The following is a 26,867-nucleotide window of genomic DNA, read 5'->3' on the forward strand; positions in this document are numbered from 1 at the left end:
AGTTTTTTGATCAACAAAAAAAATGATTACCGAATTTTTATTCATTAATATCATTACGTTCGTATCATCGCAATTGGTGAGATTATAAAAATTACTTTTTATCATTAATAATTTAATTGAGTATTTAAATAAATAATGTATTCAATATAATCGATTATAGATACACAAAATGATGACACCAGAAGAATTGCAAAAAAGTTTTGCATCAAATTATAATAATATAAATAGTGGTAAAAAAAATTGAATTGAAGATTTAAAAAATTCTTTAATTAAATTATTAATATATAAATAATTATTTTGTAGTACCGAATTATGAAGTTGTGGCTGTTGATATTTACGAAGTACCCAATAATTTTAATAGTTATGTTTATAGAAGTAATAACAATAATAATGGATTTTTGATATCTTTGAAGCCATTTGGCGAACATATCAAAATGTGGCTAAATCCAGTTGATGGAATATTGGCGGGTGAAGATTTACCTATTTATACATTTTCAACAGATCCCATTAATAGGAATAAAGTTAGATCGGAAAAACATATAGGCGTAAGTTTATTAATGACAAGCCTCAAATTCTGTCTGTAGTATTTCAATAATCATGATAGTACTGATTTCATTGTTTAGTATATCAAGTATGCACTACCTCAATTGTATGAAAATACATTACATGCTACGACATTGGCGATTAATAATGATCGTAGTGGCAAAAAGAGTATGGTAAGAAAATAATACTATATTACATGAACTGGGTGTTTTTGAACTGGGCGAATACATAAAAAAGTTTATTGTCGCTTTTATATTAGACAGGTTTTATTGGCAACTCCTACATTCGACCGGTTCCATCTCGACTGATGGACCACGTGAGAAGACAACGAAGATCACTCAATGACACCGCCGACAATGAACCCGATGATAAAATTTATCATATCATTCATAAAATACCCGAGGCTAAAATGAAAAAGCAAATGCGTAAGTTCCAGCCATAAAATTTTGAAATCACAAATTTTCTGACAGTTCCTAATTATTTGAATATACTAGCAAGATTTCAAAAGCGCGCCATTTTGCCCCAACGATAATTATAGATAATTAATGTGTCTAATTTCAAATTTTGTATTACGCAGCATTAAAAATAAAATCTAGATCAAAAAGGTCTTATCCAAATACGATTTATCCAGAAATACTGGTTATTGTTGACTACAGTTTGAATCGTAAATTTGGTGGAAATATGAAAGAAATTATTTTATATTTATTGTCATATTGGAACGGCGTTGACATGAGATTTCGTAGTATTCAAAATCCTAAAATAAGATTGAATATCGCTGGATTGATATTTGCTCAAGTAATATAACTTATTGCGTATCTTATCAATTAACATCAAAAGATAACAAAAAAATTGGTGACTTCTTTTTAGGATCCATGGGTTCTTTCGTACATAAGAAATTATGCCGAAGGTAATAGAGTTAATGATTACATATCAAAAATAGAAACTAAAGGTCATTGGTTGTATAGCATGAATTCAGTTATTCCAGTTGATAGTTATGATATCGCTGTTACAATGATGACGTAAGTATGAACTTACTCAAAAATTGAATTGAGTATTCAGTAATAAGTCAAATTTTCCAATTGATTAATCGCTCTTGTTAATTCTTTATTTTTAAAGGCATAAAATGTGTGATAATCAAGGTTGCGCTATTTTGGGAGTTAGTCCAGTCGGGTCAGCTTGTCATGTAGACCATGTCCATCAAACAATGTACAAGGTTTTAATTGTCCGTGATACTGGAGCGTACGAAGGAATATCGTCGACTGTTCATGAATTAGGACATGCGTAAACAATTTTATTATTGACAATCATTATTTTTATAACTGTACTGTAAAAAATTTTTGGGGTGAAAATGGTCCCCAGGACTTTACACGATCTGCTTGGTGTGAAATTTTCTTGGTGTAAAATATCAAACCATTTTCTTTCACACTGATCGGTGCTATTATCTCAAATATCCGATAATATAATCTATAATTGTAAATTAAATGCCGAGAGTCGAAGTATTGAAAATTTTAACACTAAATCATTCGCACCGCACTGCGGACTCAAAATTTTTTACACTGTAGTCATGTAGAGCAAGTGTGTGCAGTTGGTAAGTGTATGTAAAACCCATGCATTTTAGTCCAAAATAAATGGGTTCGCACACTTGACCCACATGACTCTATTAATCATAATTTCTCAATCAATATTAATTGATGTTTATTTTCCATAAGATTTGGTATTAATCACGATGGTCAAGTCAACAGAGCATGTTCTGCTCAAAATGGCTACATTATGGCACCAAGTGATGTACACACACCCCGACAATTTGACTGGTCTTTGTGTTCACTACTGGATCTCCAAAAATTTATCAAGTAAGCGACTCAATATTTTATACAATAGTACTATTAATGACTGCAGACAGTTTCTGGGTTAATTTTTATATATCTATCAGCTCGAACCCAACGTGTATGTTTAACAAACCAAATCAAGGCAAAGCGCTGCACAGATTTCTACCTGGGAAATTAATGGACGCAAATAAACAGTGTCAAATGTTAAATGGTGTCCGTGCTTACGTTATTAATGACAGTACTTGTATGCATTTGCAATGTTTATTTGGTAGCAATGCACTGATATCTGATTATATTGTTCCTGCTGCGGCTGAAGGCACACCCTGTGGTGTGGGGAAAATTTGTCTTCATGGTAAATGTCTGTATGAAAGTCAAATAACAAATTGAAGTCAATTTGACGCTATTTGTAAACAATTTACCATTATTGTGTTACTCGTTACGACTTTGACGTTCTCCTACTCTTTTGAACGTTCAAATTTCGTGTTTTGTTGATTATTATAAGCATCCCTCACTTTGCGCAAGTTGTAAACGAGCATTGCGCTTAATATGTACTGACTTAGCTCACTTGTTACACAATGTACTATTTTTTTTTTTAATTGTATTTTATACTTAAATAAAATTTTATCAATACAAAAAAGCTTTTTTTTCTTTAATTATTAATTATTATAATTATGAATTCACAGTAAAAATAATAATTTGAGTAGATTGTTTACTTTTATTTAATTTTTGATCTAGAATAAATGCCTCTATTTTTATAAACCTTGAATGTTTATTAAACAAGATCAAGTAACGAGCAATAGATCACATTTATAAAATTTGGAGGTGAAAAAAATTTCAATGACGTCAGTAATAAATATAAATTATGGAACTGACGTGAGGTTATAATAAATCGTTTAAAAATATTTAAAAAACTCAAATAGATAAAGTATTTATTGACTATTTGGTAATGATATAAATATAAATATTATTTGTACGACAATGATTAATTAATCGGTAATCAAAAGAAAGTGCGTAAGAGAACCATGATATATATTATTGTAAATAGTTATTGATGAATAACACTATTTTATATGATTTAGTTATTGAGTCAAGTGTATTCAGTTCAGCGGACTGTCAACAGCTTTTATATCCATATAATGCCTCTTTTTTTTTTTTTTTTTTTTTTCAATATCATAATTTTGTCGTCTTCTAATCCAAGTAAAACTTCAGTAGTCTTGCGAAATTTTATAACACAATAAGTGGTTCGAAAATATTTTAAAAAAATTTTTTAGAATTTCAATAGAATTTAAAAAAAAAAAAATGTATATAGAATTAATTTTACTCGCTGTTATTGTGATTGCAGGTTCGCAATCGGTAATTGCAATAAAATAGATAATATTGAAAATTATAAAGAAAATTTTAGTATAAAAATAATCAAATTTAGTTACAGGTCCATCATATGATGACTCAAAATGAATTAAATAAATTTTTTGGAGTTAGAAAAGTAACTGAAGGTGAATTTTCATTTGGACTAAGTTAAAATCAAATAAAAGTTATTGGTATTTATGCACAAGTGAGGCTCCACCTGTTTTACTAAAATAACATTTTTTATTAAACAGATATCAGTTTAGCCATGATTTGTTTCGCTAATTTTTTTATCAGACTCATCGGTTTTCATTTCGTTTAAAAATTATAAATTGTGAACATGCGCAGTGAGACAGAACGTTTTTTTTTTAGATCAAGTGGTTCTTAGTTAATTATCAAGACTTGGCGAGTAATGATTAAGGTCATCATTGTTATCGGAAGTAATAAATACACTGTGAAAAATTTCCTAAAAATTTTACTATGGGTGCATTGTAACCCCGGACCATAAGAAAACTGGTACAAAATTTACAAACGTCCCATAGTAAACGGTATGCGCAGACGACACGATTTGGACATATGCGCATACGCTTACTATGGGACACTTGTAAATTTTGTACCAGTTTTCTTATGGTCCGGGGTTACAATGCACCCATAGTAAAATTTAATGGGAATTTTCCACAGTGTAGAGTTCTGTTCCGAGTGCCACCATATCAAATCTTAAAGTAGGTGGAGCCTGAAAACTGCACAAGTACCAAATAATGACATGATTTTTAAATAATTTAAAAAATAAATAAATATATTTTAGTGCCTCATTACGACATTGTAAAAATTTCCATAACCAAACCGAGAAATCAGTTTAACAATAGTTTACTTCTATCTGTAAAACCTTTTGGTCAACATATTAAAATGTGGCTCAATCCTGCTGATGGAATTTTAGCGGGAGAAAATTTGCCAGTTTATAGATTTAAGACTGACCCAAATAATAGACATTTAATGGATATACAAACAGATACTGAAGTAAGAATATATATTTAAAAAATTAATTTTGAGTTACTTAAATATTAATAATATTTTTTTTTTAGATGATAAAATTTTTGCTGCCACAATTATACGAGAATACTTTGTACGCCAGTACGATTGCGGTTAATAATCATCCTGATGGAGAAAGTATGGTAAGATATTAATTATCATTAATTAAAAGTATGCTATTTTAAGTAGGTATAGATTATTTTTTGTTTTCTTATCTCGTGTTACAGAGGGGTTTTATTGGTGATAATTACATTCAACCTGTGCCATCTCGACTGATGGAACACGCAAGAAGACAACGAAAATCTATTAACGATACGACGGATCATGAGTCCGATAGCAAAATTTATCATTTCGTCCATAAAATACCGCAAACCAAAATGCACTCACGTTAGTATCAGTTCAGATATAATTCATGTAATTAATTACTGATCTACGGGCAATGAAACAAAGACCGTGGCTCGAACTTTGACCATAATCCGATTTTGATTGATTAATTCATCAATTTCGATAAAACATTCGTTGAATAGCAATATTTCGTCGCTTTTATAGAGACCATCAAGTTCTAAACATCAGTAAAAGTTGGTTTGCTATCCGATAATGTGAGGAAGTATCGCTATGCAAATAATGTTTTTATTGTAATTAGGATTTATTATAATTAATTTGTTCTATCAATATTTATAAGCATTAATGACAACTTTTTGATGAAATTAAAATTTAATTTTATTTATAACAGCATCATTAAAGGAATCATATACACCACGCGTGTTTCCCAGATCAAAAAGACTATATCCAGCTATAATATATCCCGAATTATTAATTATTGCTGATTACAACTTCTTCGTCAGATTTAGAGGAATAGAAGATGCTATTTTATATCTGTTAACATTTTGGAACGGCGTTGATATGAGATATAGAAGCTTGGAACATCCAAAAGTTAGATTGAATATTGCTGGTATCCTTTTCGCTGAGGTGATTAACAAATTACTTTAATTTATTCATTTATTAGAATTATTAATAATGGTAAAAAAAAATTTTTTTTAATAATAGGACCCATATGTTCTTTCGTACATCAGAATTGTTGATGGAAACTTAATGGGATCATCAAAAAGTCTCGCAGCGAAAGGGAAATGGCTGTATTTTATGCGAAAACTAATTTCTATTGATAGCTATGATGCAGCAGTGACTATGACTCCGTACGTATTTGATACTCACAGAATATATAAATAACTTCGACTATTATAAAATGATTAATAATTTATTAAATTATTAGATTGATGTCATGCGAGCGTATGGGTTTCTGTGATATCCTTGGACAAGTTGCAGACATAGCAGGAGCTTGTCATGTAGATGATAAGAAGAAGACAATGAAAAAAGTAGCTATTGTTCGTGACAGAGCTGCTTTTGATGGAATTAATACTGCTGCCCATGAATTAGGACATTTGTAAGTCAAGGATAATAATGAACTTGTGTAAAAAAAAGTTTGTTTCAAAAATTTTCATAATAGCGAACTTCTAAATTTTAGACAATTCGAAACTTTGAATTTTGAAACTTTACAATAATTCGATGGTAAAAAAATTTTTAACCTGCAGACTTAATGCTTGAACAGTTCCGATAAGGGAGCTTTTTTTGAACATTCTTCATATTAAAACTTTCAAATCAAATCATTTTTGTTGAAAAAATTTTGAGATGCACATAAAGTATTGAGTTAAAATTTTGCTTACTTTTGGATTTCTTTTCAAATTCAATAAATGACCAACTCAAGGTTCGAAATTGTCTCAAATTTGGAAAACCACCGAAATTCACCTTTTTGGAACGAATTTTTTTTTATAAATGAAGAAACTATTCTCGTCTGAAATGCTATGGTGTGCCATAGTAAAGTCAAAATCATGATTGCCACCTGCAGAAACTGAAATAGACATATTGCAAAAATTACTATGGCCATCGTTAAATTGACAACAATTCTATCACAAATAACTACAAACAGTACAAATTTTGCAGTGGTCAGTAATTTTTTCATGTGTTTATTTCAATTTCCATTGGGTCGACAACGTGGTCTAGCTTTAATATAACGCCGCAGCATTTCAAACAATAATTTTTCCGAGTATGGGTATATTAACTGAATTGAGCTAATAACCATTGTAATTACTAATTACCTTATAGGTTTGGCATGAATCATGACGGTCAAGTTAACAAAAATTGTAAAGCTAAGCATGGTTTCATCATGTCTCCATACAATGAATTCACAAAATATGCATTTGAATGGTCAAGATGTTCGTTAATAGATATGCAAAATTTCTTAATGTAAGAAAATTTTATTTTATTCTACTTTCGAGTTAATAAATTCCCATACTCTGCTATTATTGTTTTGAAGTAGATTTTTTCTGGCAAGTATATTACCGCGTGAACTGTTTTCCAATGTATACTTTAGTAACAAAAGAAAATTAGTGACATGACGCTGCTGTATAGTTACCGTTAATAATTCATTGTGTTGGTGATTAATAGATGTTTTATTGCAGAAGCCAAAAAGCATCATGTTTAAACAATAAACCTAATGAGGGTAAGCCGATATACAGATATTTGCCAGGACGGCTGATGAATGCAAATCAACAATGCAGAATTTTGAACAGCGGAAGTGCAGCTGTGATAGATGATAGTATTTGCACGAAACTTAAGTGCTCAATTAACAATTCTCATGATCCAGTACCGGAAGCTGCTGAAGGTACAGCTTGTGGAAATGGAAAAATATGTCTTCATGGAAAATGTGTGTTTGAAAGTCTAATTAATATATGAATATACAGATAAAAACTGTTTTAAGTTATAGAATTGTTGATGCTTGAAAATAATATTTATTTATTTATTTTGTATATATGTTAATGTTATTGAATAAAATTTTAATTTGAAAATTACTAATTTGTTAAGTTTGTTCTGTATGCTTTTCTTATAAATTTCCGTCACCCTTTATTCTTTTATTTATTAAATCATCAATTTAATAAATTCTCATCGTCCGGAAGTCGATAATTAAACAATTAATTGACTTATTTACTTTATTATCGATTATTTATAAATTTTATTATTTTTATTTTTCATTGTCTATTTATTAGTAACATTATTTGATTGTTTATTTATGACCGTAATTAGAAGTATATTTAAATATATTTTTATAGAATCAAATAAAATTTTAATGCGCATTTGATTTCCGTTGTTCTTTTTTTTAACCTTTACAAAAGAAACTTTGATTAATTTAATAAGGCATATTATTTATAAGGTCATTGCCCATACGAAATTAATACGTCGTCATAACTTTCGATCTAAAATAAATCAGGGTATAAAAATGAAACGGAAATTTATTAGGACGGAAATTTCCCATGATAAGAATATTTCAAGTTGTAGTCACTGAGATATTTAAAACATGTTTTGTCCATAGAATGTTCTAAATAAGATTTTATCTAGTGGGGGGGGGGGGGGGGGGTATTCAGAATTTCATTGTCTGGGAAAGAAAAATCAGTCACCATTTTGATGAATGTTACTATAAATGAAGAGTAAATCACAATTTTTATGTGATTCACTTATTGAAATCAATACAGTGGGTTCATAGCCCTGACAAAGGCATTAATTTATCATTTAACAATTCGTTTTTTGTCTCTCGATTCGATAAAAGCTCGAATAGTCTAGTGAATTTTTCATTAATACTTTAAGTATAAGATCTGTTTACATATTTTTGAATTAATAAAGCGCGAAGAAGAAATTATTCTAATCTGTTGAATTTTTATTCCGCGAAAATGATTGGGGAACTAATTTTGCTCGGTATTATTGCGAGCACATCCTCGCAAATGGTAACTATTTAAATTAAAAAAATTTATAAAATTAAAATAGTAAATAAAATAAAATAAAATAAATTACAGATTCATCAAATGATGACGCCGGAGGAGTTGAACAAAATATTCTCAGTATATAATATTACTGAAGGTAAATAATCATTGACCGTCAACTATCGCGACTTACTATCGTTAACAGACGAAAGATTGTTAATAAACGAAACTCTGTTTTTTTTTTTTTTTTTTTTAATTTTCAGTGCCAACTTATGATGTTGTGCCTGTTTCTATATCAAAACCACAAAATCAACGTATGAATGATTCGTATCTTATTCAAAAGCCTTTTGGCGAGTCTAAAAGGATGTGGCTTAATCCTGTCGATGGAATTTTGGCCGGTAAAAATTTGCCTGTTTATTCAATTAAATCAAATTCAAGCGATATTCATAATCCAATAATAACACACCATAACGTAAGCAAAATTTATTGATAACACTATCTACAAACTTTTCATATTGCAATTCATCTATAAATCCATATGGATTTCTATGAAATATCCAGCTGGATTTCCATGGATTTTCATAAGATCCCATGAATTTCCATCAAAATTCCATGGGTTCCCAACAAGATTCATGTATGAAATTGATGTAGAAAAATTTTCCCATGGATTCTTATGAACTATAGGATTTCTTACTTCCCCCATGAAAATCAACAGAAATCCATAAGGATTTTTGGATTCTCATGATGTTTCTAGTCAATTTTTATGGATGGATCGTTATACGAATTTTTTAGATAGTGAATAAATAATAATTTCTGTCAACTAAAAATTCATATAAATTAATTTTTAATTAGATATCTGAACATTTTTTACCATCGATTTACGAAAATACATTACACGCAACTACAGTAGCTGTTAACAATAATTCCAATGGAGGATTAACTATGGTAAGACTGGTATTATTCATCACCAGCTGTAGTTTGTTTTCATAAATATCAATGAAAATATTTATTATTATTTTTGTATTCATTTGATTTTCACAATAGACTGGTTTTATTGGTGACTCATACATTCATCCAGTACCCGATCGACTAAAGGAACATGCGAGAAAACGAAGATCAGTCAATAACGAACTTGACTATGAATCCGATGATCAAATTGATCATATTATTTATAAAATACCAGCAGATGCTGTTGAATCACGTTCTTGTGAGTGTTACAATGCAATTAAATACGCTTCTGTAATCAATAAATCGTTACATTTTGTATCAAAAATCATTCTATATAATTCCATAGTGCCAAAAGAAATACCATCCGAATCAAAAACAAAATCCAGATCCAAAAGATCTACCATAGAAATGATTCATCCTGAAATTCTCGTAATTGTTGAAAACACACTGAATAAACTAATAGGTGAAACTCTAGTGGACAAAGTTTTGTATCTTTTGTCATTTTGGAACGGAGTTGATATGAGATACAGAAGTTTTGAAAATCCAAAAATCCGATTGAATATAGCTGGTGTTATTTTAGCTGAGGTATTTATACAGTTGTATTATACTATTTTTGATCATTATTTATTTCAAATAATCACGTTGACAAATCATTGGATTTTTAGGATCCCAAAGTTCTTCCTTATATGAAGGTAGATTCCGAGAATATCGGGTTGCTCTATTATCAAAATGCTCGTCGGCAACAGGGAACTTGGTTATATAACATGCAGCACAAATTTCCATTTGATACTTATGACATCGCAGTAACTATGTTAACGTATGTATTAAATACTTATCATAAAATACAGTGAAAACTTTTGAAAATCGGATCTTTAAATTTGAAACAAGGATATCCACTGAAAAATAGTGTATATGCACTATTTTACAGCTATAAGTATACCCACTTGATGTACTTATAACTGTGAAACAGGGAATAGTCACTGTTCCAAATTTAGAGAGTAGAGATACCTACTGCGATTCTTTGGATGATTTCTAAGAGGTTTTACTATAATAAGCTCTCATTGGGGTCGTCAGATATTTTCCGCTGAGCTTTTTTCAGAAACAAAATCTCTAAATACAAATTTTAAACTGCTTTCAAATTTTCCTGTTGCTACAATAGGAAAAATCCTGTTTCATTGACAAGACAAAATCTTGTTGCAGCGCCTATTTTTGTTTTCGTGTAGCAGTGCGCTTCAATTTTTGATAATATTCGTTTGTTTAAGAGAAAAACTCGGCCAAAGTTTTTATTTACTGCGCAAGCGCATCAAAGATAGTACGACCGTGGACTTTAGTCTAATAGAGAAAAAAGTAAAACCCTTCTTCAAAAATTATTCTATCAAAAATATTATTAAGAGCCCCTTTGTTCAAACACGAAAAGGAAACTAACAAAATAGTTCCAATAACTCATGAGAATTTGATTTATTCAAAAGATATTATTTGAAAATTTGAGCTATCAGCCGATTTCTATGATTTTTGTGTCAATCAAAGAAATTGATGACGAATTGATCAAATTTTGAAATCAATGAGTCAAAAAACTTGCAAAATAGAAATTTCAAAGAATCTCTGATTGTCACAAAAATTATTTCGTCTTGATTGAAATTATTATCCGTTAATTTGTAGCCAAGGATTATGCAACTCTACTAACACATCAAAATGTAATACTGTTGGAACAACTTTTATTAGCGGAGCTTGTCATATAGGTACAGACAATACCTGTAATAGAATTGCTTTTGTACAAGACAGAGCTGCATTTGATGGTATTCAAACAGCTTCGCATGAATTGGGACATTTGTACGTAAAAAATATTATTTCATCAATTAAGTTACAATTGTATTATTTACTGAAACAAGTTTGAAAACTTCACAGAATGGGTTCAAGTCACGACCTCGAAAAAACCGGAAAATGTCAAGATGACAATGGCTATATTATGACTACATATAATAGATTTTCAAACCATTCATTCGATTGGTCACCGTGTTCTATTAATGAAATAGATAAATTTATACGGTAAATTTTTTTTTGTGTTCATTTACATAAATTTCGTGGTATATTCAAGGTATAAGAAAACTGTAATTTTAATTTTTAGAAGTAAAAAAGCGAGTTGTTTGTACAATAAACCTCGTTCGGGTGAACCGTTGCCGAGATATTTGCCAGGAAGAAGAATCGATGCTAACCAACAATGCAAAATGATAGTAAATGGAAATGCGACTGTAATAGATGACAGCATTTGCGCTAAACTTAAATGTTCAAAAAAAGACAAAATCGAATTGCCTGAAGCTGCTGAAGGTACTCCTTGTGGCCCTGGTAAATTATGCCTTCATGGACAATGTATGCTTGAAAGCTCCGTAGTATAAATATTTATTAAATACGGTGCAGTTTCGCAGTAATATGACGCCATTTATTGATAAATATAAATGATCAGACAACATATTGTTTTTTCTTTCTTTCTAAATGAATCAAATGACCAAACACTGCTATCTCTTTTTTTTTATCCCAATAACAGACTTTAACTATCTTCCACAAAAATTGATAGAGGCAGGTACAACTTTTGAGGAAAATAGGCCAAAAAAAGTAATTTTTAGCCCAAAAGGAGGGTTTCAAATTTTTTTCGGAAAATCGAAGACTCGAAAGCGGGAAAACCCTCAACAGATTATTCTTCCAAAAAAGTAACCCACTATTAAATTTTCGCATCAATTAGGCCCAGAGAGAGTATTTTCGATCGGATTACGATGTAGAGGCGATTTTTGAGGTCTTTGGTAATCGGAAGCCAGGAATTGGAACCTAAATTGTTAAATCAGCTCATTTTGCATAATGTGAAGAATAAAATATTATTAGGCCTCGGGCGATCTTATATTCACCTAACTGAGTCGAATTCAAATTGAAAACTAAATCAAACTCAAAGTTCGGCAACGGGTCGAATTTCATCATACAGACTGCCATCTGTTACGTAAATTCTCAACTTCTTCAGCATTCCGTATTGATAGTAAGTGTTTCATTCGATATTTTTGTCTACAGACCATTGCAATCAACTTTATTCCTATCATTGATTCTAAGAAATAATTATTCCAGTACTTTCAATTCCAATAGTCCTAATTTCGAAATCTGTTAAATTCAACCCTTATATTTTGGGGTGAGGCTCATTCTCCCGAAGCCCAAAATCCCGAATGCAACCTTTACCGTCTGTAAGAAATGGTAAAGAAGTTTCAAGTATGGTTAATAGATGCCGTGACAGTGGTGATTTGAGAAAAATTTAAGTAACCCTGATAGCCACCCTAACCATAAGTTAACTACAAGCTACTGCCGTATTTTAAAGGTAACTTTAAGGAAAGTGTTGTAGAGCAAGCAGTTACTTTTAAGTTGACAGTAAATATTTAAATAAATTTTTTACAGATGGTAAAGGTTGCATTCGGGATTTTGGGCTTCGGGAGAATGAGCCTCACCCATATTTTGAAGGAATCTACTATTCGCATTCGATAAAACAGTTAGTATCCAATTCCTCTTGGTTTTAAAACTTCGTATATATGTCCGCCAGATGGCTCGTGGATGCCAGTATAACAGGTATTCCATGAACCCAAGCGTTATCACGCGCGTTCAATATAGATTAAACCTTTTCAACCGAGCAAGTCGGGCAAGTCCATGAGCTCGGGGTATAAGGTATAGATGAAGGTATTTGTGCATATGCAGTGATGCTGCAGATAAACAAGTAAAGGACCAACAGCCGCAGTGGTAGCAGTATCCAACTGCACTCAATTCATTGCACTACATTAGATGGCCACTCGGAGCGCACCGTCCCGACTATTATCACTTTCTTTCTCTCGTTAACGAAATTATTTGTCCCTAATAAATTAAATCATCAAGTGCTTCAATTAAATAACAAATTATTGTCTCAATTAAAAACTCATCTCAACAAATATCTAATAACGCTTCGATTAAAATTTAATTTTAATTTATAAATTTACAAATATTACGAGTTGTTGTGATCACTGATAAATAAACTCAGGTGTGTTGATCTCATTTTTACTTATTTATTTGGACCAAAAACTGTTTTATCCTGTGATCCTGATGGAAACCTGAGTTTAACCAAAAAAAGGACTATAAACATTCCGTATATTTGTTTTGCTAATTTAATTAATTATTCATTGTCGTTATTATTTTTTATTCAATAAAATTATTTAAATAATTTTTACACGAGTGATTACGTACAATTAATAAATCTTGAATTTAAATAGATGTAATATGAGGACGGATTTATTTCATTTGATATAAGTTATTTATTATTATTATTATTGTTTTTTTTTATTAGGAATGTAATAAAGAAAAGTGCGCGTGAGTGTGTGACCTCGTGGGATTTCCACGCGCACCGGTGTCAAGTGAATACTGACCTTCAAGGTCAACTGGTTATAATTGTTTTAATTTATATAAATAAGGATAATTAAATAGAGTCGTGTGTGATTATATGATAAATTAAACTTATCTGATTACATTGTAGGAAAAAAATTGTTTTTTTTTTTCTCTAGGATCAGTTTAGTTCCGCATTTAATTATTGTTGCAACAAAAGGTGAGAAAAAATGTTTATTGCTATGAATTTATTTTTTTTAGTAGTTAAGAAATATACTTTTTTGCGTGAAATAATTTATAAATGAATTTGATACTTAGTCACGAATAAATAGTTTTGATTTGAAAAAGAATCAAAATTTTTAACAGAAATTTTTTTCGAATAAACTTTTATAACGAAAATTTTTCAAATTTTTTTTTTTAAATCAAATGAATCAATAGTAGAAAAAAATTTATGATGCTAAAATTTTTTTGTTTACTTGGAAATTAAAAGACAGTTTGAATTTTCAGGGATTGCGTTTTCTAATTAATGACACTTTGAATATTTCGAAATATATATAAAATTTACAGAAAAATTATTTTGTCAAAATATACTACGCTATAAAAAATGGGGAGTGAACTCGAAATGAATGTGATTTTTATTTCAATCCGAATTTATTCTGATCGTCTGAGTTCCGGAGTTTAAAAAAAAAAATCCCTCCAAAAACGGAACGCATGAGTCAGAAGTTTTCATTCAGAAAAATTATCTGGGAGTGACGTGGATTTCATTTAAATCCACATTCACTCCGATTCAAAGTTTTGACATTAAAATAAACTCTGAATTTTACTGTGACTCAGATTTTCATGTTGACATTTAACCTTTCGTAGTGAATTTCACTCTAGAAGGATGAAATAAATAAAAAAATCATTTGTTCGATATTCACTTCGAAAATTATTTAGTGTTCTGTCCTAAACCGAATTCTCAATCGATGCTAATTCTCCCGAGAAATGAAACATAAGTAAAACGTCTATATAAATTCACAATATATAAACTTCGAATATTCAGTCTGACATTTGAAAAAACAAAGGAGTTATTTTAAAATATTAATTAATCATTCAGTAAAATCGATTAATTAAAAAAGTTATTTCACATTTATTATTTATTTTATAAATAATAATTCAACAGTTTGTGATAAGAATGACATATTTTATAAATAACCGAAAATTTATTTGACATTTTCTTTCATCGCATGATATTACTAAGTCAATTTACATAATTTCTTCTTTCCTTGAAATTATATATAGTTTTGATTGTCACCCGAGAAAAATCAAATTTATTTATCGAGATCGGATTAGATTTCGTAGATAGAATTTTCCCGAGTTCTATGAATGCAAAATTTATGTTTTCGTTAATGCAAATTATTTTTATCCAACAATAAAAAATAGTAAGCAAGCTCTTTTATTAATACACGGAGAAAAAATTATGGTAACTGTTCCTAGTACGTTTATGAAATATCCCATACCGTTATGGTAATGATTACTTGGGATTATGGGATATAGACCCATACTTTTTGGGAAAGTTTCTATAAGTATGGGAACAATTCCTATCATTATGGTAACAGTTCCCATATCGCATGTGAAAGAATTATGGTAATGATTACCATACTCATAGGAATAGTTCCCATAAGCAAATAGGAACCAATTCTATAACCACATTGTAACGGTTCTAAGCGTATATGGTAATGGTTACCATAATATTATAGTAACCATAGGTACATAGTAACGATTACCATAATTTCATAGGAACTATTCCCATACCATATGGGAATTATACTCATAATTATAGGAATGATTACCATAATTTTCTCTCCGTGTATGACTATCAATTAGTTTCTCCAAATTGTATCGTATGACAATGAACAGAATTTTCTATTAATCTGCAACCAATAATATGCTGAGTATCAGAATGATAATTAAAAAATACAAATAAAATAATCACTCTTACGTGACGTTATTGTTATCATATTAATAATACTTGGTACCTATTATCACATAAGTTCTTTTGAATGTATAATAATAATAGAAAACAGATGCCTACAAATGCGTTAATAAACGCTAACGTGTCTTTGACATGCGATAAAAATATATATATCAGCAATTTCTTAAGCGGAGTATTGCTTAACACTGTTTATAATCTAGCAATTTTAAATTAACTATTGTAATTTATGTGCGATATTTGATGATGAAAAAGTAAAATTATCAACGTATAATTGTTACATCAAATAAGATAGGAAAAATGCAATCGAACGATTTTCACCTCGAGCTCTCAGTCACGCGATCCGTTAATATAATGCTGCTCACATGACCGTATATTATAGTCTATATATATGCATACATATTTATGTGTAGTTTATGGTGTAATATAGTATAGTCTATATATTTTATCTATATAGATATATATATTGTAAAAATGTTGTCTTTCTCGGAAATGATTTTTTTTAATTTTATGGTCACTATAATTGCGCAATTATATATGTAGTTTTTCAAATGAAATCGACATGGGCAATTACCTTATCGTCAACTTTAAAATTGATGCGTGAAAAAATAAAAACACTAAATAAATTATTTTTAAATGCTCAATATATATAAATATATATGGACTGTAAAAAATTTGCGGAGTGAACACGGAGTTGATTTTTTATTCATTTCATATCCATGGAGTAAAGTTCTTTCCAGAGCGAAAGTCTTATTGGAAAAACACTAAAAGAATATTTTTCTATTCACTTTGTATGCGGAGTAACTATTTTTGAATAAATAATTCTTAAGATTAGTCAATTAATAAAATAAAAAAATTAATTAATTACTCAAAGATTTAAACGCACAAAGTTTATGATGATTGATTGAAGTAGACATTAAAGGGTGGATTAATGGTTCCATGGGTTTTCCGGGATAGGTAGGTAATGCATTATATTGTTTCGTCGCGGACTACGAACACGACCCGAGCTGAGACCTGGTGAGCGCACCTTCATTAATTACTAACGTAAATAGACGCTATACTGAACGCATGTAACACGTTCAAGGTACTCTGTTATACATACACGTATCACACATCTATATAAACTCTTAATGTGTGCAGAAAGCTTGTGTATTAGTACTTATGGATGTTTCGTGTTCTATTTCGTGCGAGAGAAGCACTCAAGTTTCATTACTATGTTACAAGCACTACCACTACCAATACCACTAACATTAACACTAACACTACCACTAAACCTAGATACAGAAATTAGTAATGTTAAATTTATTACGAACACTACAATCTATTTTAAGTAAATTATTTATAAAATTTCTTATTAATACACTACTGGAAAAAATTAAAAGATAGAAAAAAAATCCCAAATTTTTGGGAGATTTTCAACAGGCCGTAACTTCGAGAGAAATGGGCGTACAAGGAAGAAAAAAGAGGAAATTGTAGCTCCAAGTGTCTACTTTTTGGATTAGAACTTGAAAGATTTTTAGCGTCAGCTGTTTTTTGGTAATTTTAGAAAAACCAGCGACAAGGAAAATTTTCAAATTTTTTTTAGTTTTTTTTTTTGGTCTACGGGCGTGGAAAAATTTTTTTTCGCTTAACAACTCTAAGGATCAGATACCTTCATTGTTTAGCTTTAATTTCATTTGTTATAGACCTTGATACGTCAACTTGTCGCCGAGATATCGGTCTTCACATGGAAAAGAATCCTTTTGTCTTTGATTATCGATATCTCAGCGACTAATGATCGCACAGAAAGTTAATGGTTGGTTTCAAGAACTTAAATAAGTTCTCTTGAATGATTAGCCATTGTTTTCTCGAAAAAAAATTTTTTACTTTCGTCACATGAACTTGAAAATGCAACGAAAAAAGGGCTTTTGATAGTTTTTTTGGAAACCAAGCGCTGGATCGAAAATATTGTCGAGATCAATAATGCTGAGTGTGCATTTCACAGTTCAATATGCCCAAAGAAACCCTACATAGAGCCAAATGAATCCAACAAGCCGTTTTTTTGTTTCACTCGAGCGAATTTTTGAAAAAATTGAAGGATCACGTTTTTCGCTCTGAAAAGCTCATAATCTTTAAAAAATAAAAAAAAAATTATTTTCCGAGCTTCGTCCACATTTTCGTTTCAAACAGTGCTCAAATTTTCAGAAAAAAAGAAAAAAATTTCAAAAACAAATATTTTTGAAAATTTTGTTTCTAAACGACTTTATGAAATATAAGAGAACACAAAATGCAGCGAAGGACACGTGTTAAAGAAAGTTAGGCGTTGGTCTCTTAAATTTCTTAAAGTTGTTCAAAAAAAGAAATTATCAAAAAAAAAATACAGACTCGGAGCTCGATATTGGGAAAAACAATAATTTTCTATTATTTTTATGTGCTAGCGTGATTTTATAAGGCTTGTCTAAAGCTTCCATAGAAAATACAGACTCACTACAGACTTCGAACTCGATATTGGGAAAAATATTCATTTTCTATCATTTTGATGTGCTAGCGTAATTTTTGAAGCCTTGGCTAAAGTTTCCAGAGAAAATACAGACTCAATACAGACTCAATACAGACTTGGAGCTCGATATTGGGAAAAATAATAATTTTCTATTATTTTTATGTTCTAGCGTGATTTTATAAGGCTTGTCTAAAGCTTTCGTCAGCTGAGTGATTTTTCTGAAACTCCGATTGACAGATTGAATTGGGATTTAAATAAAATCCGTAATCACACTGAATTCACTCCCGATTTTCTACAGTGTAGTAAACTGTACTACATTAACAGTATTTATGACTCAACATTGCAGTAATTATCCGTAGTTGAGGTTATTCTAAGTTGAAGTTGACATTTCTTTACTTCAACTCGTAGAACTTCAACTACAGCTGTAGCAATTAATGTTTTTTCCGTGTAAAGTAGTGATTTAAGTTCTGAATACGGGTGCAATTTCTACTTTGAATGCAAGTGCAATTTCAGCCCTAACTCGAATGTAGGCACGTACTAATGTTAGCAAGTTTTGAATAAACTAAAAATTTCTCTCTCTCGTTTTATATATATTCTTCATTACGATTAGTACTGTTGTTATATATATGTATATATATTATATTCCATCTTTATTTTCTGTACTCAAGTCTCACAGTGAAGCACGATGTAACGACCAACTTGCTTTCATTCGCTCTGGAGACGTACGTGCTGCTTTCCCGTTTCTGATTTATAACCACCGGTCTACATCCCTTAACCATTTCTACCCTTCTATAACGAGTATACAGTGTACAGAAAACAAGAAATATAAATAATTTTTATACATAAATTCACAACTTCTTGGCACTTATATATTAATATCTATATCTCTATGCCATACTTTGTATTTTGATCAATAATTTCTACACTATTTTGAATATTAATTGATAATAAAATTTCCAGTGAAATAATATTTAACTTCCGTATCTAAGAAACTTTTTAAAAACTTTGAGATGTCATAAAATTGATTCACGATTAAAAATAAATTTCTTCACAAAAATGAATACAGTTAGCCAATTTTGAGGAATTTTTCGCGGTCTATCAACGAAGATCACTTTTCAACTATCAAACTCATCTAACGCACTCGAATATGAAGACAGATTATGATTACTGTATGTATGAACTATAAAAATATATAAAACATTGTAATTTTTATCGGCTAGAAAAAAAGTTTTGTTTAAAAACTGTCAGGTACGAACTTTAGATATAAATCTAGATTCTAACCATTAAGACTGTAACATTTAATTTATTTGCACATCTCAGTGGGTGTGCGCTTGGTTAAAGAAAATTTTTCGCTGATTCTCGGTTTGAACTACTTCTGGAAACAGTTGACTATTTAAATTAAATGATAAATTAGTCGAAAAAGTACACTTTTAAAGAAAACATACTATACTGGACAGAATTAACATGTTTTTTTAATTTTCTACTAAAAATTTGAAAAATGATTCATTTTTTGAACATCAATACTTTCTGTTTTCAAAATCAAAAATCATTATTTTTAAGTATAATTAACATGACGCAGTTGAAAATTAGACACAAATAATGAGATTTTGTACAAACGATTAATTTTTAATGAAATTATTACTATACAATAATTTTAAAAACTGTTATCATTTAAGGGGTACTTCGAACTGATTCACGATTTCATTGAATCACGATCAAATACTGGAAATCTAAAATAGACTTTAGCGTTTTTTAAAACTTTAACAGAGAGCTAAAAATTTTCTATTTTCAAAAATTCTAATTCGTCTCTGAAAAAAATTTTTTCAAAATTCTCATTTAGTCTAAGAGTGCAAAAAACGTAGTCTCGTTTATTTTCCTCTTAAATATAATTAATTTTTGCCGATTGATTAAAAAATAACTGAAATCAGTTGATCAATTACAGAAATATTGAGAAAATTGTTTTTCCATATTTAACAACTTCCCTATTTCAATTTTCAATCTCCATAGAAGGAAGTAAAATTGAAATGGAATTTTAAATTTCGATCTTAAAACTCATAACCGTTTCCATTAAAAGTTACTCTACTTTTTGATAATTATTTTTTTTTGAAAGTATGTTTAGGCTTTGGTGTAATTACCAACTGGTTACGTAATAATTATTAACGATAATGATATCCGATTCATTGACCGGAAACAATAAACATCTCTTTCCTCTTTAGACTTCCATCAGCCAATTGTCCACGGTCGATAATCGTGTGGTCACATATTAAAGCAAGTTAATCATCATCATGAGTCTACTTAATTACTCTCGTTCTTGCTTTCCCTCATTCGCAACCATAACAATAGCTTTTTTTTTATAAATATATCTTAACATAAAAAAAAAAACATTCTTTAAATAAAACTTTTTTTTTAAAACATAAATATGCTTTACTGTGCTCTCAGCTTTAATTAAATTTTTTTAAAAATAAATGGTACAAAAAAATTCTTTACTATAACGATAAGGGCAAAATGAGAATAAAGCAAAACGAGACACCATAAAGTATGTAAGCAGTTGGGTTAAAATTAGACACTAATTTAATGAAAGACAAAAATTTTATTTTAAAACAGAAAAAGTCTCGAAAGAAATGGGGCAAATTGGTTGTCCCGGAAATGCGGCCAAAATTTTCAGCAAAAAATTCTTTTTTTTTTTTCAATTATAGGAAACTAAGACACGACAAAACTGCGGGGTAAAATGAACTAAAAATTTTGGTAAAAATTTTGAAGTGGCCATACTACATGCAAATTATTTGCCACACCCTTCGTTAAATTTTGTAAATAAAAGTTAATAAGCAAAAAAAAAAGATTTTTTCTCATTTTATTTCAGTGTCTAATTTTGTCCCGGGTCTCTTATAATTGTATGGTTTAATTGTTAATCTTTTGAAGCGTCGGTCTAATTAGCTAACTAATTAATTAAATTACCTACTAATTATTGCATCTTAAAGCTTTTTGAAAAAAAAAAAAAATAATGCTTGTGCATTTTCATTTTGACTATGCAATTAAAAAAAAAAAAAAAAAAAAAAAAGAAAATAAATAATAAGCAAAAAAGTTAGTTTGATTCTAAGGATTATTCCCTAATCTCGAAATGTCTAGTTTAAATTGGCTTGCCTCCAGGGTACCTCGTCAGCATTACAGAAGGTAAAATCACCACAGCCACCCTTTCTAAACGGATAAAACTCTATAGTACGCAGTATAAATGAAATGGAATAAAAATAAAAAAAGAAATAGTAAGAAAGTGCTTTTATTATCGCACTTTGTGCGATATAGAATATAAATATATATATTTTTCTTTATCAATTTTTAAACTATTCTACATAATTAATTTTTTCTTTCTTTCCTTCTTCTTATTAAATGTATAGAATTATTTATGGGGGATAAGATTGAATTTAAAATTTAAATTTGCTAAATAAAATATTGTTTTTATTTATTACTCAAACTTATTTGCTTTTTTTTATCTGGGTTAGTTATTTTTTGAGCTAAAAGATTCATAGAAAAAAAAAAAAAAAGAATAAGAAGTAAAAAGGGAAGTCGTAATTATTTCCGTACTCAATATAAATGTCAAAATATAAAAACCCCAACCTTCCTATATATTAATAATTTTTTTTATAATGAATATTTTCCGAAATTCTTCTTCACTCCGAAAAAAAAAAATTTCACTCCGAAGGAGAGTAAATAATTAAAATCTTCCACTCCATGTTCAGTTGCAAATTTTTTGTCGATTAATTTTAATATTCATAAAAGAAAAAAAAATTAAAAAATTGAATATCATTTTCAATTCCGTTGACCTCAGTCGGTCTGCTCATATGTATGCGGTCACGATAACTTTCAGAATACATAATCAATCGGCATAATTTATTTAGCATCAACTTCAAATCGTAAGAAGAACACATGGAAAAAATTTTTTAAGTCTATAAATTTAATCATAAAAAGAAAAAAAAATTGATTATTGAGAAGTTTCATCGCTTGGCAAAAAAAAATTTTTGTATTGCAATTAAACTCTAATACAGCAACAGCAGAAAGTTTATGTATTCGATAGCCTTGCAGGCAAATTTATGCAAATGAAATGAAATGTAATAACTGTATAATTGTATATTAGAATGTGTTTAATATTCACATGACCGTTTTCAATAGGATTAATTTCTAATTCAAACTCAGATGCTAGGTTTTATTTTAATTACGATTCAGCTGCTATGGGATTTCGTTTATAATTAACTCGGATATGAAAAAAACCTTTTATTTCTAATGGAAATTTAAATGAACTATTTTTTAGCGAAAAATAAAATTGAAGTGCGCAATTAAGGACGTAAATTTTTTCAACTTCCCATTGTGAAAAAAATTTCCAAAATAAGGGAAGTTATTAGTTCAGACAGACGTTTTACCAAGATTTAGAACTGATCAGATTTTAAAGTCGATCGGTCGAGTAGTTTATAAGTTATACAAACAATGTTTTTTAGGTTTTTGTTAGATAAATCGTAAATCGTTCGACCGATTTATTTCTAAGCTTGATCAAATCTAAGTCTCAATAAGCTCTTTTGATTACATCGAACTGGGAACAAATCGGTCGATTTTTTCCAAAGACATCGTTGGGCAAAAATGACTTTTTTGCACTGAAATGTATATTTTTTCCAAGTATTAGATTTTGTAAAATTTATCTTGAATTTTTTCTTGGTGTTCATGTTGCCCGTATATACATCTATATGTATACAATGTCATTACACATTTATGTGCTACATCTTGTAGTTATTTTTTCGTTTTACTACTTATTCCCTTGAATTTTCACGGAAACTACATTACAAAAGTGTGATATATATCTTTGAAGTTGGGTTATAGGACGTAAAACGAAAGTTCTACTTCCACTTCGACTTTTTATTTAAGTTCCTGCTCGTCTTCGTCGTACGGCAACCGTGGAATTTTGTTCGGAAGTTGAGAAGCGTGCCTAGCCTAAGAAATACGTTATTTTTCAAAGGTGGTTACAGCGTGAATTGTAGAAAATACGTGAGAAAAAATAAAAATTTAATGGTCGATAACTTTTTCCATATATATTTAATAGTTTATTCATTTATTTATTGTTACTTCTCTATTTAGTTTTTATTGTTACTATAAATTATAGAGTACGGCTCATTAAATTTAATTTATTGTTTAATTTTAAATTAACACTTCGTTCAGACGTTTATTGAAACTGTTTTTTTTTTTTTTTCCGTAAACCAGCTCTCAAAAATAAATTATACTTTCTTGTACAAAAAAAAGTTCATATTTAATTTTTAAAAATCTAGTATGTAGATTTGAATTATCAAAATTCCATCGGCAATAATCTAATGATTTAAATCAAATTCCCGAAATTCTTTTGTATAATAACGGTCTGTACAGTGAGATAAGGATTATGAAAATTCTTACCATACTGCAAATATTTCGTTGATATTCAAATTAAATCGAGATTTTATTAAAATACCAACAGACATCTTAATTCTTAACTAATTGATTGAAATATTAAAGTTGAAGTAAAGAATTAATGAGACAAGATCTATTCAAAAATTTGAGCAAAAGTTAAACCAACGCTTCGCGTTTCAAGTATGCGTTTGTTCGCGCTACTAAATTTTATGATACTGAAATAAGTTGACAGCTAATAATTTTTTGATTTTTTTCAAAACGATCAATTAAAAAAATTACACCTGTAGTTTTTTTAATTTTCTACATATGCATTTTTTTAGTTTTTTTGTTTTTTTGTAATTCCTTATTTGAAAAAAAAAAAAAAAAAAATGATAATTGTCTGTTAACTTCAGGATCATTAAATTTTCCACAAAAAATTTCAAACTTTTCACTTAAAAATTTATTTGAGAAAATCTTTGGTCACATGAAAAACCGGCATATATTTAAAGAAGATATTTCTCCATTTTTTTTTAACTTTAAAATGTCTACTTGACTCTGATTATTGCATTTTATTTATCCAACACATTATAAATACATATCAACCACTAAAATTTCCATATTGAGTACGCCCACTGGTCACACCATGCAATCTTTATTAACAGTCAATATTCCGATAACAAATATACATATATATGTTTGCATATATAAGGATCTGTTAGCAGATACAAAAAGTACAAAAGCTTTTAAATTATTCAGCTTAATGAATTAAAAAAAAATGTTTTTTTTACGAACAGTCTCTAAGTGTAGACATTGAGGATAATTGATTTTGCAATTATAATTACGTTTATAACAAGTACCTTTATAAGTAATTATGTATGTAAAAAAAAGCAAAAGAACAATAATAAACCTTCGTGACATAAATGAACAAAAGATTGCATGTTTCTGTAACCGCGAATCTCAGGATCACGATCTTCATATTCGAACTTTGCCTCGTATCAACTTGAGGTCTCACGAGACTCACATAGACATTTAACTGTAGTAAGCAATACAAATAAAACTAAATACCGAGTTTATCCCGTCAAACCAGTAGCCTTTTTACTTTATATATAAAATATATCTATATATATATTTATATACAATCTTATTGGATTTTTGTACTTTTTATTTTGTATTAATCACTATTTCTCTTCTTCTCATTCTATTTCTTGATCCTCATCTCCATCTTTACCCTCTTCTTCTTCTTTTTCTTCTTCATTTTCTTCATCTTCTTCATCTTCTTCATCTTCGTCTATCATTACATTATGTATATTGAACATAACGCTTGCGCATTGAAAAAGAGAGAGGACAGAGATAAAAGTACCGACATAGTGGGGAGTCAGCGAAATGCGCGGTCACCGAATCCGTCTGTCAAACATATAACTAGTCGACGACGGGACTTTGTAAATGTCGTTATGTATCACAACTATTTATTCATCTAATTGATCTCATGTGCTTTGCGTTTCAATTTATCTTCACTGTTTACTAGTTCTCCAAAACAAATATTTTTTTTTTTAAATTAATTCAGTGATCAAACTAAGGACTCATTTATTATTTTTTTTTTAAATTTATTATTATTATTTTTTTTTTGTCAAGAGAAAATTTGCAGCATTAATGCAGGTCAGTTGAAAAAAATTTTTGAAAAAAGTTATTTTTGATAATTGCAAACCGACTATTCCCAAATTAAATTTATGAATGAAGTTTTAGTCAATGAAACTTTAAATAGATTGAGAAAAATATTTTAATGTGACATGTATATAAATGTTTTTTTTTTTTTTTTTTTTTTTTTTTTTAAACAAAAGCCTTGAAATTTTATTAAATAAAGACCTTGGCGAGGTCTTTTCACGTCCGGAGTTGGTGTAGTAAGTGCTGATTCTCTCATTTCTTGCCTAGTGTAGTTTATATTTTGAAGCACGTGGTATGCGAGTCTGGGATGTCTCAAAGACAAGTCATGAATAAATTGTCGTTTCAATGTATTGAAATTGAGATGTATATATAGACGAATATATAAATATATATATCAAATTATTATAAACTATAGAGTATTGGAAATAGTTTTATGAGTATACCTATATATATACATATTAACGATGTGAAGAAGAGTAAACAAATAGAAAGTAAGTCAGGAGAAAGTAGATGTTTTGTATTAGAATATTTATCTACATTATGCAATGTTTGTTTGAACTTGTCTAATAAAGACAAGTTTATTTTTGTTATCTGATAATTGTAATAATAAAAAATACTATAAAATTATGTAAAAAATATTGAGTCCCAGTATGGTAATTCTTAAAATAAGTTGGCGGATACTGAATTTTTTATGATATTAAAATTAGCCAATAATTTTTAGATTTTTTTAAAAACGATAAATATAAAAAAAAAAAAATCTTTAAAAAAATTGCACTTACAGTTTTTTTAATTCTCTACATGTGCATATTGTCAATTTTTTTTTTTTTTTAAATTAAATTGTTGAAAAAAAATTCGAAAATTGCTAATTGTCTGCTAACTTCAGGATCATAATTTTTATATAAATAATATATCATTATAAATTGATTTTTTCCATATTAATATTAATAAGTACTCGGATATTTTTTTTTTTTAATTTTACTAATTATTCAAAAAAATTGCAATGAAAATTTTTATATAAAATTCTACACAGTAAAGAAGAGATTCAACTGAAGTAAAAAATTGCAACAATAAAAAGAATAGTATACATAAAATATATGTCCCATAAATTATAAAAAAAACTGTCACTGCATTAATAATTATATAATAAAATAAAAAAAATAATGAACTAATTTATTGCATTTATTTTTTAATGATGAACGATCCCGATAATTGCATTCGGTGACAAAAAGTGTATGCATAACAATAAATTAATAATAAAAAATGTATATTCTATCAGTCATCGTGTCAATGCATTGCATGATTCCACATAAATTCTGTATAATAAATGTTAACAGAGTTATGTTGTGTACATTGCTCATTGTGATAATAAAATATACCATTTTATATATTTATGCATCGCGTGATAATTATTGATGCTCTTATCCACCAGATGATTACTAATATATTCGTGTTAAAAATTAATGTTGTATCATTGATAA

The 26,867-nt window shown here is 29.0% G+C and overlaps 3 protein-coding genes across 4 annotated transcripts in view; 2 read left to right on the forward strand and 1 right to left on the reverse strand.

Annotated features, from left to right (window-relative positions):
• LOC103580479 (uncharacterized) overlaps positions 1-26,867 on the reverse strand; it is a 101,374-nt gene that overhangs the window by 14,553 nt on the left and 59,954 nt on the right. The window lies entirely within an intron of this gene.
• LOC103571168 (venom metalloproteinase 3-like) lies at positions 8,522-11,892 on the forward strand. The gene is made up of 10 exons (XM_008549216.1): positions 8,522-8,575; positions 8,645-8,708; positions 8,815-9,023; positions 9,404-9,496; positions 9,596-9,758; positions 9,846-10,084; positions 10,165-10,316; positions 11,159-11,329; positions 11,405-11,545; positions 11,625-11,892. Exons 1-10 carry the CDS (start codon positions 8,522-8,524, stop codon positions 11,890-11,892), a joined length of 1,554 nt encoding a protein of 517 aa, XP_008547438.1.
• LOC103580462 (beta-1,4-N-acetylgalactosaminyltransferase bre-4) overlaps positions 13,261-26,867 on the forward strand; it is a 61,747-nt gene continuing 48,140 nt past the window's right edge. The window contains exon 1 of one of the 2 annotated variants that reach the window (XM_053740560.1): positions 13,261-14,096. The gene's annotated coding sequence lies outside the window, so the exon portion shown is untranslated. Of the gene's footprint in view, positions 14,097-25,157; positions 25,384-26,867 lie in introns of those variants that run through there. The other variant, XM_014442518.2, reaches the window with a different exon arrangement.

Source organism: Microplitis demolitor, chromosome 7, assembly GCF_026212275.2.
Source record: "Microplitis demolitor isolate Queensland-Clemson2020A chromosome 7, iyMicDemo2.1a, whole genome shotgun sequence".
In the NCBI taxonomy this organism is placed as follows: Eukaryota; Metazoa; Arthropoda; class Insecta; order Hymenoptera; family Braconidae; genus Microplitis; species Microplitis demolitor.

Bases quoted from the DNA above. Each gene is read 5' to 3' on its own strand.
- LOC103571168 (XM_008549216.1), top strand. From the start codon at position 8,522: ATGATTGGGGAACTAATTTTGCTCGGTATTATTGCGAGCACATCCTCG. The intron at 8,576-8,644 runs GTAACTATTTAA...AATAAATTACAG, and splicing joins CGAGCACATCCTCGCAAATG to ATTCATCAAATGATGACGCC. The intron at 9,497-9,595 runs GTAAGACTGGTA...TTTTCACAATAG, and splicing joins CCAATGGAGGATTAACTATG to ACTGGTTTTATTGGTGACTC.